At 42.9% G+C, this 16,957-nt stretch overlaps 1 protein-coding gene across 1 annotated transcript in view; it reads left to right on the top strand.

Annotated features, from left to right (window-relative positions):
- The window catches only part of DPP6 (dipeptidyl peptidase like 6), a 487,048-nt gene that overhangs the window by 339,576 nt on the left and 130,515 nt on the right, over positions 1 to 16,957 (top strand). Inside the window, exon 7 of the mRNA XM_058181717.1 lies at positions 7,801 to 7,882. Within this exon, the coding sequence (XP_058037700.1) occupies positions 7,801 to 7,882 (82 nt within the window). The remainder of the gene's footprint in view (positions 1 to 7,800; positions 7,883 to 16,957) is intronic.

Here is a 16,957-nt window from a genome sequence, read left to right as displayed (position 1 = left end):
GTACACAGAAAGCACAATTTTATGTGTATCAGATGCAGTAAAAAAAAGTGGCCTTCCGTTGCATCAAACAAGCATTATTAAGCATTATTAGGGCTACATTCTGATCTTGGTTATTTTCCTGAAGAGGTTTCATTATGCAACGTATAACGTGTATGGGCTAGACCAGGGGTCTGCAAACTTGGCTCTTTTAAGACTTGTGGACTTCAACTCCCAGAGTTCCTCAGCCAGCAAAGATAAATTTTATTTATCCCAAATAAAACAAGCAAAGTGTTTAAAAAGTCATGATATTTACGTAGTTACTTACCAAGCACATCCAAATTATACTAAGGTAACCAAAATATGACAAGGCACGTCACAACTTTTGAGCACCCTTAATGTTTGGAAATTGAAAGCTGAAAAATTTGACATGCCACACTATCCCAAGTAGGCGGCTTCACAGAAAGTCATGAAGAATAAGAGAACTAAGATCCTGTGGGACTTCCAGATCCCTGTGGGACAGGCGAGTTCTGGTCATTAAACCAGACATCGTGACAGTAGACAAAAAACAGAGGACTGTGGTGATGATAGATGCAGCAGTGCCAAGTGACCTCAACTTCAGTATTCAATTCTAGAATACAGTATTCAGTTCTAGAATACAGCTCGCCTGTTTGGAACCCTCACCATATCTCTGACATCAATACAATTGAACGTGTCCAGAAATATTTTACAAGAAGAGTTCTCCATTCCTCTGTAAACAACAAAATACCTTATCCCACTAGACTTGAAATCCTGGGCTTGGAAAACTTGGAACTCCGTTGCCTTCGACAAGACCAAAAGCTTTCTAAAAGCTTTAACCAAAAACTTTCTACTATTGACCTCACTCCATTCCTAAGAGGACCATAAGGGGCGTGCATAAGCGCAAAAACGTGCCTACCGTTCCTGTCCTATTGTTTTTCTTTTCTTCTTCCTATATATATAAATATGCTTATACCTTTATATACTATATAACCTTTCTGTGTGATAGTTACATATATTGTTGTGACAAAATAAATAAATATAAATAAATAAATAAATCAGGAAGAAGTACGATGAGAAGTTGGAAAAGTAGCAGGAGATACTGTACTTGAATGAGGAACTAGAGAGAGTGTGGAAAGTCAAGTCCAAAGTCGTTCCAATGATGGTAGGAGCACTCATAGTTGTGACTCCTAAGCTTGAAGAGGGGCTCCAACACATCTCAGGAATATCAGAGTTCTCTTTCCAGACAATACAATGGTAGGAACAGCTGAAATCACCCGCAGAACCCTCAAACTCCCAGGTCTCTGGTAGAGGACCCAAGATTGAGGAAGACACATAGGCATGAGAAGGGAGTGAGTCTGTCTATGTGTCTGTCACTATCACTGCTTACTAGGTGTTGAATCCATAGACAAAAGATTTGGAATCTTGGTAAGGAGTTGTGATTTAGTAAAAGGAAACAGTTCAAAATGGAGGGTAGTGACGAGTCCCAGTACTAGTTATACAGTGCCCCCTAGTGGTCAATAGTAAATAAAACATTAATTTTTTAAAAATATACATTCCCATTGGGTGTGAGTCCTTTAATAAAAAGGCCCAGACAAAATTAATACCTGCAAACTCACTAGTCTGAGAGTTCAAGAGGGGAAAAATGGGGGAGGCATATCTCTATAGCAACTAATTCTTTAGCATTATTGTTTGTTTGTTTAGATTCAGCTTAATCAACAGTTTCCAAGCTGAAATTGTGACTGAGTTTGCCTGGGTCAGAATATTAAAACAAAACTGCTGTTAAAAAACAGCTGGTTCAAGATAAGTGTATTCAAGCAGTTTTCTATGTGCCTTGAACCTGACATTTTATTTTTAAAAAAGCTGTATTAATGAGAGATGAACAGTGAGAAAAAGGCATTCCAGGTCATTATTTAGAAGCCTGATTTCCTTAATGAGCTGTGATACTCTGCCCAGGAAAGAAATAGAAATAGACCATCAAAATAGATCACAGCACATGATGCCAAATTAGTCATCCAATTGCGGCATGCAATTATGAAATAGCCCATCCAAATGTCACTTCACAATGTAACCCAGAAATTCAATTTTTTTCCCCTTGCACTCTTTATTTCTTGTTTTCTTTCTGGATAGTAAAAATATTACTGTTAGTTTGGAGCAGTGCAGTTTAACAGCAACAGAGTTGGAAGGGATCTTGGAGGTCATTCAGTCCAACCCCCTGTTCATGCAGGAGACCAATACTAGGGATTCGAACTGCCAAACTGCCGACCTTTCTGATCGACAAGCTCACTGTCTTAGCCACTGAGCCACCTAGTCAGGTGCTTCTTAACCTTAACAGCTTTAAGCTGGCTGGATTCCAACTCCCAGAATTTCCCAGCCAAAATTGCAAAATTGAAGAAGGGGAATGAGTGAAACCCACCCATTCACCTTTAAAGCTGGATGACATTCCATTTTGCATTTGAAAGTGAACTTAAAATAGATCACTTTGATATGGTCACTGACCAGATATGAACCCAGTACAACAAAATTGAGAGAACTGGAGCCACAAATGATAAGTACAAGGGGTCCTTGTCTTACAACCATTAATTTAGTGACTGTTCTGTAGAAAGTTAGCACCCACCCCTCTCCTAGGAGAATGAAATATTCTAGGAAATATTAAAAAGGCATAATATTACACACAGACTAGGCCTCTGTGGCTCAGACTGCTAATGCAGTCTGTTATTAACAGCAGTTGCCTGCAATTACTGCAGGTTCTAGTCCCATCAGGCCCAAGGTTGACTCAGCCTTCCATCCTTTATAAGGTAGGTAAAATGAGGACCCAGATTGTTGGGGGCAATAAGTTGACTTTGTATATAAATATACAAATAGAATGAAGACTATTGCTAACATAGTATAAGCCTCCCTGAGTCTTCGGAGAAGGACAGGATATAAATGAAAAAAAAAATTATATTTCCCTGGATGAGAAAAGGAGAAACATGTTTTTAAAAACAAAGAGCAGGTCCCTGTCCCCAGCAGATATTTGGTGCACGTTGGACCAGCCTATCTACAAGACAACTAGAACTTCAGCTCCAGGATGACGGGATTAAGACATGACCCCCAGGATATAATAGGATTAGCCCTCTACCTATCTAGCAGCATGGCTCACTGAATTGTGAAATCACCTGGGGACTTTACATCAGCCCAAGGTTCAAACAACCTTAATTCAGACAACCTCCACTGTGAACCCTGCCTAGCCCCCTGAGAGTCTGACAGCAAATAGAATACATGCCCTTGCCACAGGAACAGGAAGCTTAAGTTCAAAGCCCAAGAGAGGGTATAAATAACACTTACTTTCCTCTCCATGCGGTCAGTTACCCAGAATCACACGAGCTTGGCGGTTCCGCTTCACCATTAAAACCATCTTTCCGATCAGCCTCCACGTTTCCAGTGTCTTACTCCACACTTGGAACTGAACCCAGATATCTTCCAACAGTTCAAAGTTACTACAACACGGGGGGAGGGGGGATTACTTATGACCCAATATGGGTCGGTCATCAGGACTGGCGATTTTGTCTTCTGAGTTTTCGGGCTTATACTGGAGCCCAGCTTCCGAGAACTTCTCTCTAGCAGAGTATGTGCTTTGGGCTGTTCTGAGTATGGTATTTATATGGTACCTGCTGTATGTGGCTTTTTAGATGTTGATTGGGCTGTTGATGGCTGGCTGTTAAGTCATTGGCTGTTGTTGGCTTCTGCTGCCAACCCCTCACCTCCTAAGTACTTGATAAGCTGGTAGTAAATCAGCACTCCTGTTGACTGAGGAGGGACCCATTCAAGTGATTGAGGCCTAAGAAATGGGCTCCTGGTCAGAGAGAGGTTCCCTGAAGATGGGCTCCCATACAAGTAAAAAGATACAAGATGTAAAAAAGATGTTGAGACTCTAGAAAGAGTGCAGAGAAGAGCAACAAAGATGATTAGGGGACTGGAGGCTAAAACATATGAAGAACGGTTGCAGGAACTCGGTATGTCTAGTTTAATAAAAAGAAGGACTAGGGGAGACATGATAGCAGTCTTCCAATATCTCAGGGGTTGCCACAAAGAAGAGGGAGTCAAACTATTCTCCAAAGCACCTGAGGGTAGAACAAGAAGCCATGGGTGGAAACTAATCAAGGAGAGAAGCAACTTAGAACTAAGGAGAAAATTCCTGACAGTGAGAACAATCAATAAGTGGAACAACTTGCCTGCAGAAGTTGTGAATGCTCCAACACTGGAAATTTTTAAGAAAATGTTGGATAACCATCTGTCTGAGATGGTGCAGAGTTTCCTGCCTGGGCAGGGGGTTGGACTAGAAGGCCTCCAAGGTCCCTTCCAACTCCATTGTTATTATTATATTATTAAGTCCGAAAGCTTGGAAGATGCAACCTCTGATCCAGTAGTGGGTTCCACTTACCTTCACCACTGGCTTGGAACTGTGAGCGTGCATGTGCAGTTGCTTCATTTGCGTGCGGTGCTTCTGTGCATCCACAGAGCATCCATAATGATATCTGGGCGGGTGGCCGGAGCTTCCTGCCGCCGCCACTACTGGTTCGCCCAAACCGGGGCAAACCAGTAGAAACCCACCACATCTCTGGTGCCAGTGACCAACCCAGATGGGATCCTGCAACATTATCCTTGGACATGTATATTTGTCTTCATTCATAACTTATGACCATTTTTCACACTTAACGACCATTACAGCATCCCCATGGTCATGTGATCAAAATTCAGGTGCTTGGCAACAGACTCATATTTATGACAGTTGCAATGTCCCAGGATCATGTTATCACCTTCTGACAAGCAAAGTCAATGGGGAAGACAGATTCACTTAAAAACCATGTTACTTTCTTAACAGCTGCACTGGCTCACTTAATAACTGTGGCAGGAAAGGCTGTAAAATGGGGAAAATCTCAATTAACAAATGTCTCGCTTGGTAGCAGAAATTTTGGGCTCAATTGTAATCATAAATCAAGGACTACCTGTTCTAGAATACTAAAACTTAGATAATTATAGGTTTAGAAGTTTCTATCTTGCACCATGGCTAAATTGTGTGATATAATCTCCCTCTCTCTTCCTTCCTCTCTCTCTCTCTCTCTCTCTCTCTCTCTCTCTCTCTCTCTTTCTCAACACACACACACACACACACACACAATTTTTGAGAGCTAGCCACTGCATGCATTCCAACTCAATAAATATCCTGGGAGAAATTAAGTAAATGAAAAGGAAAGTAATTAACATCATTAATGTTAAATAGTTAAATAATGCCATTAAGTTCAAATTACCTTGAACGTAAGGGGAATCAAAGAGACTTTATTGTATTTAGCGTTATAGTGGCAAATGTACACCCCATCTTTTTGTTTATAGGTCAAGACTCTACAAATTAGATCATAAAGGAATGATCCAAGAGTCAAAGAACATAGATTCTTCAATGCTAAATTGATTTCATTTACTAAAGATGGAAAACCAAAAGAACATACAGAAGGTCAACAAGAAATAGGCAGGAAAGAATGTGTGCTGTTGTTGCTCAGCCACTAAGTGGTGTCTGACTCTTTGCAACCCCATGGACAATAGCATGCTAGATTTCTCTGTTTTCCACTGTTATGCTTGCTCAAATTCATGTTCATTGCATCTAATGCTATCTGATCCTCTGCTGTCTTCTCCTTTTGCCTTCACTTTTTCCCAACATCAGGGTCTTTTCCAGTGAGTCCTGTCTTCTGATTTAGTGGCTAAAGTATTTGAACTTCAACTTCAGGATGTGTCCTTCCAAAGAACAGTCAGGACTGATTTCCTTTAGGATGGACTGATTTGATCTCCTTGCAGTCCAGGGGTTCATCAAAAACAGATCATGCCAAACAAATCTTATTTCATTCTTTGACAAAGGGACTAAATTACTGGATCATGAAATGCTGCGGAATAGTATACTTAGGTTTTAGTAAAGCATTTATTTATTTATTTATTATTTACATTTCTATACCGCCCTTCTCCGAAGACTCAGGGCGGTTTACAGCCAAGTTAAAAAGACATATACAAAAATTAAAACACAATATTTGAAATTTAAAAATCTGAAACCATAAGGCCGAATATTAAAATAACAAGAAATAAAACCACTCAATTAAAAATTACTCTTAGGCCAACCCTGTTCGTTGAAACAAAAAAGTCTTGAGCTCGCGCTTAAAGGCCCGGAGGTCGGGAAGAAGGCGTAGCCCCAGAGGCAGTTCGTTCCATAGGGTAGGTGCCCCAACAGAGTGATAAAGTAGGTCACAAACCTACTTCTTGGAAAGCTTGAAAAATGTAGGATAGACAGCACTACCACCAGATGGGTTTGTAAATGAGTGACACATCATACTCAACATGTAGTTGTTGACAGAACTACATCCATATGGAGGGAAGTAAGCAGTGGGTACCCCAAGGTTATGTCTTAGGCACAGTACTCTTCAATATCTTCATAAATGATCTAGATGAGGAAATAAAATGGGAACTTGTCAAATTTGCAGATGACACTAAGCTGGCAGAAATAGCCAACAGCCCCATAAGACAATCTCAAGATCCATAATGTTCTTGACAGACTTGAATATTGGGCCCTATCTAACAAAATGAAATTTAACATAGATAAAAGTAAGATTTTACACTTAGGCAAGAAAAACCAACTTATAGGTACTGACTAGGTGGATCCTGGCTTAATGCCATTAACTGTGAGAGGGATCTTGGAGTTCTAGTGGACTCCAATATGAGCCAACTGTGTGCAGCAGCAACCAAAAGAGTCAATGCAATCCTAGGCTGCTTTAATAAGTGGAATAGAATCATGATCACATGAAGTTCTAGTACCACTTTACAAAGCCTTGGCAAGGCCACACTTAGTGCATCCAGTTCTGGTCACCACAATATAAAAAAGATGTCGAGATTCTGGAAAGAGTGCAGAGAAGAGCAACAAGAATGATTAGGGGGGTGGAGGGTAAAACATAAGAATGGTTACAGGAATTGGGTATGTCTAGTCTAATGAAAAGAAGGACTAGACGTGATAGCAATGCTCCAATATTTGAGGAGCTGTCACAAGGAAGAGGGGGGTCAACCTATTCTCCGAAGTACCTGAAGGCAAGACAAAAAGCAATGGATGGAAATTAATCAAGGAAAGAACCAATTAGAATTAAGGAGAAATTTCATGACACTCATAACAATTAAATAGCTTGCCTTTAGAAATTGTGGGTGTTCCATCACTAAAGAATTTTAAGAAGAGACTGGACAGCCACTTGTCTGGAATGATATAGGGTCTCTTGCCTAAGCAGGTGGTTGGATTAGAAGACCTCTAAGTTCCCTTTTACTAGAATAACTCATTCTTATTTTGCTAAACTATGCATAATTATTTTCAGGTCAGATAAACTTGGAAACATTCACAGCTGATGCTCTAACCCTGATTATGTGTGCATTGATATGGTCATGTGACCACTGAGAGATTTTTGTCATTGTAAATTCAGAACGGAGTTGTAAGTACTTTTGGGGTGGGGGCAATATGACTTCAACTGATCCCAAAGAGCCTGGACGTAAATCGAGGACTACCTATACTTCATCTGATATCTTACGAAGGTTTGTCATGTGGAAATGGTCAAAGCGTTTTGCATGCCTTCCATAGAAAATCCATGTTTCTCAGGCATACGGGAGTGTAGCATGGCTCTGTATCCTCCAATTTTATAAAGGGTAAAGAACATAGCGGTGAACTTGAACTTGTCACAGTAGATCCCATTAAGGACAGTGGAGGTGCAGGATCTTATTAAAATCTCCCAATGTTTTATTCGTTTACAGGGAGCCTCAAAATCTCTACCCTCCCGAGGTTAGCAATGCAAAGCTCCAATATGCGGGATGGGGACCCAAAGGCCAGCAGCTGGTAAGAGATTGCTCGCTACGACTTTTTGTCTTTCTTTGCTGCAAAGTCAGTCCACAAACACAAATAAAAGGGATCCCATATGGCCTCTTGGCTTACTTTGCTAATCTAACCATGCAGCCACGTTGCTGATAGGTCAGGACTTAATTCAGCACTGATAGCGCTTGTCTAGTAGCAAGGCTTCTTGGTGATCCAAAGAATTCAGATACTAAAAGCCAGCAGAGCAGAAGAGATTAGGGCTGTAATTGAGAGGTGGTTCTAATCCCTTCGTAGCCACAGAAATTCACTGGTGGACAAGGGCTAATCTCTCTCTTTCTGTGAGCTGCAGAGCCTAGGATGCAGAGGTGGGTTTCAGCAGGTTCTGACCAGTTCTGGAGAACCGGTAGCGGAAATTTTGAATAGTTCAGAGAACCGGTAGTAAAATGCTGCCTGGCCCCATCCCCATCTATTCTCTGCCTCCCAGGTCCCATCTGATTGGGAGGGAATGGAGATTTTACAGTATCCTTCCCCAGCCACGCCCACAAAGCCACGCCCACCAAACCATGCCACGCCCACCAAGCCACACCCACAGAACCGGTAGTAAAAATAATTGAAACCCATCACTGCTGGGGTGATGCAATGGCGAAATTCGCGAACTAAGTGGGTAGATCCAGGTTTTGGGTTCTCCCTCAATCATTAAAGGCTACTGGGTATGAAGAAAAACCTAGCAGAACTGGGAGAAGAAAGACCACGGCATTATGGTGACAGAAAAGATTTCTCAGTCGAGAGCCAACTACAATTTATCTCTGCTGATTCCCACCCCTTGTATTTCATTGACTAAAACTCAAGGATCATCATCTCTAGACATTGTGCTGGACATGGCAAGAAAGAACCTCTCTCTTAAGAGTCCCAGGAGCTCTTCAGATGCTGCCTTGAGTCCAGCTATAGGTGGACTCACACCTTGACTTACAACCACATCTGAGCCCAAAATTTCTCTCTCTAAGCTAGACAGTTGCAAAGTGAGGTTTTTTTTGTTTACATTTATACCCCGCCCTTCTCCGAAGACTCAGGGCGGCTTACAGTGTATAAGGCAATAGTCTCATTCTATTTGTATATTTTTTACAAAGTCAACTTATTGCCCCCCCAACAATCTGGGTCCTCATTTTACCTACCTTATAAAGGGTGGAAGGCTGAGTCAACCTTGGGCTGGGCTCGAACCTGCAGTAATTGCAGGCTTTTGTTCCATTTTATGACTTTTCTTGCCACCAATGTTAAGTGAAACACTGTAGTTGTTAAGTTAGTAACACAGTTGTTCAGTGAATCTGGCTTCCCCATTGACTTTGCTTGTCAGAAGGTTGCAAAAGGGGGGATCACATGATCCTGGGACATTGCAACCGTCATAAATCTGAGACAGTTATCAAACATCCAAATTTTGATCATGTGACCATGCTGATGCTACAACAGTCGTATGAGTGAAAAAGTGTCATGTCACATTTTTCAGTGCTGTTGTAACTTGGAATGGTCACTAAACAAATGGTTGTCTATGGAGATTCTCAGTCATCCAGGTCATGGTTGTCCCAAAGGTGCTTTTTCAAGAGGCAACTGGACTTTCTGGTTTTCTTTGAAGACGTTTCATTTCTCATCCAAGAAACCAGAAAGCCCAGTTGCCTCTTGGCAATTTACAAATGGTTGTAAGTTGAGAACTATCTGTACTGTGTTTGTTCGTTTATTTCAGTTGTATGCTGTGCAATTTCCCAGGCAGCCAACAATCTCATCATAAGACGAAGGCATCTATAGGAGAAAGAGAAACTAATCTGAGCATACATTAAAAAAAGACAAATCAAAAATAGAATGCTGTGCCCTCATTAACCCTTTTACCAATCATACCATCCCCTCCTCGTGCACTAGAGCAGTGGTAGGAATAATTTGAGCATAGTCTGGCATTCTTGGAGTAATTTTTTATCTTGTTTTCTTGGGGTGACAATGGCATTATTCAAGACTGGAAAAAGGGTGATGAGTCAAACAGTTTAAGGAACCAACAAAGAAGAATATTTGTACCTCAGAGTTGAACTGTGAGATCCTGGGTGGTCTCTGAGCTTGGTGGTTTTCTTGCAGACCTTTAATTACCAAACTAGGTAACATCATCAGTGCTACAAGGCAACAGAATTTGCTCTCTGTTTACATAATAATAATAATAATAATAATAATAATAATAATAATAATAATAATAATAATAATAATAATAATAATAATAATGTTTTAATTTGTATACCACCCTTCTCCTGAAGGACTCAGGGCGGTGAACAGGCAAGTAAAATACAAAACAGAAATATACACCATAATTAAAACAACCCTTAAAAAACTGATTCAAATATGCCAAAAATTTAAAATAACATTACACCCATACAAATTACAACAATTTAAAACCCACAATTAAAATTTAAAAATTTAAGAATCAGGCCAGTCCAGCCATATGAAATAAATAGGTTTTAAGTTCGCGGCGAAAGGTCCTAAGGTCAGGTAGTTGTCAAAGCCCGAGGGGAAGCTCGTTCCACAGGGTAGGAGCCCCCACAGAGAAGGCCCTCCCCCTGGGGGCCACCAGTCGACATTGTTTGGCTGACGGCACCCTGAGGAGTCCCTCTCTGTGGGAACGCACCGGACGCTGGGAGATAGAGGCCGGCAGTAGGCGGTCCCGTAAGTAACCCGGTCCTAAGCCATGGAGCACTTCAAAGGTGGTAACCAATACCTTGAAGCGCACCCGGAAAACAACAGGCAGTCAGTGCAGTCTGCGCAGGATAGGTGTTACGTGGGAGCTCCGAACCGCTCCCTCAATAACCCGCGCAGCCGCATTCTGGACTAGCTGAAGTCTCCGGGTGCTTTTCAAGGGGAGCCCCATGTAGAGAGCATTGCAGTAGTCCAGACAAGAGGTAACGAGAGCATGAGTGACTGTGCATAGGGCATCCCAGTCCAGGAAGGGACGCAACTGGCGGATCAGGCGAACCTGATAAAAAGCTCTCCTGGAGATGGTCGCCAAATGATCTTCAAAGGACAACCGACCATCCAGGAGCACGCCCAAGTTGCGTACCTTCTCCATCGGGGCCAACAACTCGCCCCCGATAGACAGCCGCATCTTGCCTTGTCAGTGTTGGTGGAAGTACTGTTTTCCCCATGGATTAACACCAGGAATAATACCAGACTAACAACCAAGCAATAAACAATACCAAGCAAATAAACCAAGCAAATAAACAATAAACAAACAATGAAGGAAGTACTAACTCAGACAAAAGATGAAACGGAAAACAACAGCCAAATCAAGAAACCATCAAGACCACTCCCACCAACACTGACAAGGCAAGCCACTTGTATATAAACAGAGAGAAAACCCCATAGGTGCACAAATAGATAAATACTAGAGAAGGTGTTCCCTCCAGGTCTAACCAGGAAGAGCCTTAAAATTGAATGTACTATATACCCAACTGGCAAATAGTGCATAAACAGAAGAATCACTCAGGTATAACAGCTGTTATCACCCAGACAGACATGTTCCTTATGAATTGTACCTTCTGAATATTCTTCAAGGACAGGCCTGTGCACAACGCAATGTAGTAATCCAAGCAACAGGTGTTTAGAATGTGAAGAAAGCCTATTGATCCAAGAATGGCCATCTTTAACACATGTGGTATATCTAGGCAAAGCCTTCCTTGCTATAGCTCCAACCTCCTTATTAAATAGGAATTATGACTTTAGAAAGATCTCCAGACTTCTAGCTGTCTCTGAATAGGAGAGGACAATTCCATTCGTGGTCAAAGATGGTATTTTTCAGGATTCAATGGGCCTGCAAATGAAAGTATCTGAGTCTCAGAGGATTTAATCTGCATCCCTTCTTCCCTATCCAGACCCTGATGGACTCCAAGACGCCGAGTCAGCATTTTGACTCTGTTGTCCGTTTGGCCTGGGGCCAAGAGAAATAGTTGGGTATCATCAGCACATTGAAAATATAGGTCCTCCTATCAACAAATTCTTCCCCCAGCAGTTTCATGTAGATGTTAAAAAGAAGCGAAGAGAAGATAGCCCTGAGGCACTTCACAAAGTAAAGATTTCAACTTGTCATTTCAGGCCGTTCAGCCACTGACTCAGAGATCCTAACTAGGAAATATTTCCTGGTGGGCTTTCTCAACCATGAGGAGTCAGGAATTTTCCACATTTTAATTTTGTTCTTCTTATGAATGAATTTATCACTAACTCTGCACCCGCTTCAAAGAAACCTTGTTTTGACCTTGTCAAACCACTCTGCCGATGCATAGCCAAAATCCTAGCTCTTAATCATTTATGCCCACCACAAAACCATGTGCTCTCCATACCTGTAATGCAATAAAGTATAATCAATGAACCAGGGTGTATCATTTCACATGAAGAAAACTTAATTTACAGTGATGCCCTACATAAACATCAGTGATATTAGGTTACTGACTGCAAGATAATCCATCTTGCAGAAGTTTAACGCGCAGAGTGCATATTAAAGGCCACTTGGGTTAATAAATTCTGGGAACAATATAACAAGGCAGTTAGCATGCAAAAATACAGATAGTCCTCAATTTACAACCCATGTAACGATGGTGTTACAAAGGCAATGGAAAAGACAATTTGCAATCTGTCCCTGAAGTTATGACCATCATACCACTTCAGTTGATCACAAATCAGGTACTTGGCAACTTTAAGTCTGGAAGACTTCAACTCCCAACTTTGCTGGCTGAGGAACTCAGCCAGCAAAGTCTTAGTCTTAGAGATACAACCGGTTGCAGCAACCTGCAGTGATGTAATTGCAACTTTTGACTTTCCCAGCTGGTTTCCAACAAACAACGTTAATCGGTGAAGACAGATTCGTTTAACGACCATGATAAACGTGACTGTAAAATCAGGTCCAGTCATGTGACTTAATGAAATCATCATTCAGAAATGGAAGTTACAGTCCTAATGATTCACAGACAGTCTGTGAAGATTCCGACAGATGTCTGCTTGAGTTGACAGTCCTTCAGCGGTTTCCAGGCGGCCCCACTGGCCAGATCTAAGCACCCGTGGACCAGACCCGCCAGCAGGCCTTGAGTCAGCATTTTGACTCTGTTGTCCGTCTGGCCTACCAGAGAAATAGTTGGGTATCATCAGCACATTGAAAATATAGGTCCTCCTATCAACAAATTCTTCCCCCAGCAGTTTCATGTAGATGTTAAAAAGAAGCGAAGAGAAGATAGCCCTGAGGCACTTCACAAAGTAAAGATTTCAACTTGTCATTTCAGGCCGTTCAGCCACTGACTCAGAGATCCTAACTAGGAAATATTTCCTGGTGGGCTTTCTCAACCATGAGGAGTCAGGAATTTTCCACATTTTAATTTTGTTCTTCTTATGAATGAATTTATCACTAACTCTGCACCCGCTTCAAAGAAACCTTGTTTTGACCTTGTCAAACCACTCTGCCGATGCATAGCCAAAATCCTAGCTCTTAATCATTTATGCCCACCACAAAACCATGTGCTCTCCATACCTGTAATGCAATAAAGTATAATCAATGAACCAGGGTGTATCATTTCACATGAAGAAAACTTAATTTACAGTGATGCCCTACATAAACATCAGTGATATTAGGTTACTGACTGCAAGATAATCCATCTTGCAGAAGTTTAACGCGCAGAGTGCATATTAAAGGCCACTTGGGTTAATAAATTCTGGGAACAATATAACAAGGCAGTTAGCATGCAAAAATACAGATAGTCCTCAATTTACAACCCATGTAACGATGGTGTTACAAAGGCAATGGAAAAGACAATTTGCAATCTGTCCCTGAAGTTATGACCATCATACCACTTCAGTTGATCACAAATCAGGTACTTGGCAACTTTAAGTCTGGAAGACTTCAACTCCCAACTTTGCTGGCTGAGGAACTCAGCCAGCAAAGTCTTAGTCTTAGTCTTAGAGATACAACTGGTTGCAGCAACCTGCAGTGATGTAATTGCAACTTTTGACTTTCCCAGCTGGTTTCCAACAAACAACGTTAATCGGTGAAGACAGATTCGTTTAACGACCATGATAAACGTGACTGTAAAATCAGGTCCAGTCATGTGACTTAATGAAATCATCATTCAGAAATGGAAGTTACAGTCCTAATTATAGCCATAAGTTGTAACTGGTTTAGAAGCCTAGGAACAACATTCTACACAGCCATAGAAAATATTAAAGCAGAATAAAACATCTGAAAACATTAAAAAGTGTTTTCTCCTTCTATAAGTGGCTAAAATGTGCAGTAGAGTTTGTGCAAAATACAAATTATTGCAAGATTTGTTGCCAAGTCCTGGTTAAAAATGTGTGTGTGAGGGAGTTAGATTACTTTAAAAAAAAATATGCAGAGGAGAGATTGTAAGGTTAAAACATCAGCATCTATATAATGATAATTTTTAAGGTTCCAATTGAGCTTTTTTTGATTCAGCATTCAATCTGAGGAAGATTTTTTTGCTACAGGTCAGGCAGCTCCACAACATTATTTTTGCTCCAAATATTGTCAGCTTTTGGGGTATTAAAGATATTATATGCAGAAAATCCTTCTGGGTTTTAAAGATTAATATGAACTGCTGTTCCAAAAATTAAAATAAAACCTGTGTTAGTTTTAATAGAAGCTTTAGAGCTTGTTTGGCATTAGACAGAGATAGGCTACCTCAAACAGTTTTAAAGTTTATGCAAAGTCACTATACAGCAGTGGTTAGAGCAGAGGTGTCAAACTGGCGACCCGCAGGCTGGATGCATCACATGCAGTCCACGCCCACCCCAGCTCCGCAAATAGAAAAAAACAGCACAAAAGTCACCTGATAGAAACGTGACACCTTGAGTTTGACACCCGTGGATTAGAGCAGGGGTCTCCAACCTTGGCAACTTTAAGTCTGGAAGACTTCAACTCCCAACTTTGCTGGCTGAGGAACTCAGCCAGCAAAGTCTTAGTCTTAGTCTTAGTCTTAGTCTTAGTCTTAGTCTTAGTCTTAGTCTTAGTCTTAGTCTTAGTCTTAGTCTTAGTCTTAGAGATACAACTGGTCACTTAACAGCTGTTCAAAGTTACGACTGACCTCTCCCCTCCCAAAGCTACTTATGACCCATTTCAAGTTACAGCCACTGCAGTGTCTCATGGTCATTCACCTTTAGAATAGAATAGAATAGAATAGAATAGAATAGAATAGAATAGAATAGAATAGAATAGAATAGAATAGAATAGAATGAGTTGGAAGGGACCTTGGAGGTCTTCTAGTCCAACCCCCTGCTCAGGCAGGAAACCCTACACCATTTCAGACAAATGGTTATCCAACCTCTTCTTAAAAACTTCCAGTGTTGGAAGTTTTACAACTTCTGCAGGCGATCGCGCCCGATCCCTCCCTTCTCCGTTCCCGGATGGTCAAGACCCTCAGAGCCTGGGCCTCGCCTGATGTTATGCAACGACGGTCCGTGGCAATAAGGCCCCCTAATACATGATCAGATTCAGGGGTGCCGCGGATATTATAGGCGCGCACGGAGACCTGGTTGGGCACTGAAGGGGCGTGCCTGGTCGAGATGTGCCCACCGGGTTTCCGTGCATTCCATCAGCCGAGGCCCAGGGTAGGGGTGGTGGGGTGGCGGTTGTTATTAAAGAGAGTCTAGAGCCGAGGAGACCACTGTACCTCAGATTGCCGGGTGTGAATCCCTCTTTGTGAGGTGGGGTCATAGGTGTCAGATGGGCTTGCTGGTCACACTGGCTCCTTGCTGCGTGACAGCCGCCTGCCCGAGCTCCTGGAGGTGCTGGCTGGGGTGGCAGTTGAGACCCCAGACTTTTAGTCATGGGGACTTTAACTGCCATCTTCCGGCTCGTCATCGACGGCAGCTCGGGAGTTCATGGCTTCCATGACGGCCTTGGACCTGACCCAAGTAGTTGATGGCCCTACTCACATTGGGGTGGCACTCTGGACCTGATTTTGTCTCTGGTCAGTGGTTGAGAGATCTGGACTTAAAGGAAATAGTCATTGAACCTTTGTCATGGTCAGATCACTCTCTTCTTCGCCTGGACTTTCTGACCGCCATTCACCTCCGCAGGGAGACGGAGCCGATACGTTGGTTCCGTCCCAGGCGCCTGATGGACCCGGATGGGTTCGGACGGAGCTTGGGCCATTTCCTGAGGGTCTGGCTCACGGCTCGGTTGAGGAACTTGTTGCGGCCTGGGAGCGGGCGCGGCGGGGCCTTAGACCGTGTCGTGCCTTTGCGGCCTCTGACCCGGCGCAGGTCCCAACCGGCTCCTTGGTTCTCCGAGGAGCTGAGAGGATGAAGCGCGGAGAAGACGCCTAGAGAGTTCCTGGAGGTCTAGCCGTTCGGAAGCTGATCGGACACTAGTGAAGTCCTATACTAGGACTTACCTAGTGGCATTGAGGAAGCGAGGCGTAGCTACGCCTCCCTCATTGCATCGGCAGATAACCGCCCAGCCGCCCTGTTTGGGTGACCCGCCTCCTACACCAGGGGAGCGGGATGACCCGCTGCAGGACGTGCTGAGGAGTTTAACGGTTATCTATACTTATCGTATAGCTTCGGGATGGTTTGGACCAAGATTGCGGTGATACGGGTGAGACGGCTGAGGGTGGTCTTGGTGACATTTTATGGGATGAGTTTGACCCTGTTGCTCCCGAGGACATGGACAGGTTGTTGGGAGGCTGAATGCCACCACATGTTTACTGGACCCGTGCCCCTCCTGGTTGGTGCTGGCCACGCAGGAGGTGACCCGAGGCTGGCTCAGGCGATTACGAGCGCTTCTTTGGTGGAGGGTGTCTTCCGGCCGCCTTGAAAGAGGCGGTGGTGAGGCCCTCCTCAAGAAGCCTTCCTGACCCGCTGTTTTAGGTAATTATCGTCCGGTCTCCAACCTTCGCGGCGAAGGTTGTTGAGAGTATGGTGGCATATCAGTTTCCTTACACCTGGATGAAACTGTCTATCTAGACCTGCTCCAGTCCGGTTTCCGCCCGGTTACAGCACGGAGCGGCTTTGGTCGCGTTGGTGGATGATCTCTGGAGGGCCAGGGATAGGGGTTGTTCCTCTGCCCTGGTCCTA

The sequence above is a fragment of the Ahaetulla prasina genome, chromosome 4, assembly GCF_028640845.1.
Source record: "Ahaetulla prasina isolate Xishuangbanna chromosome 4, ASM2864084v1, whole genome shotgun sequence".
Taxonomy (NCBI): Eukaryota; Metazoa; Chordata; class Lepidosauria; order Squamata; family Colubridae; genus Ahaetulla; species Ahaetulla prasina.
Note: the sequence above shows the minus strand (reverse complement) of the source record. Positions and strands in the feature narration are given on the sequence as shown.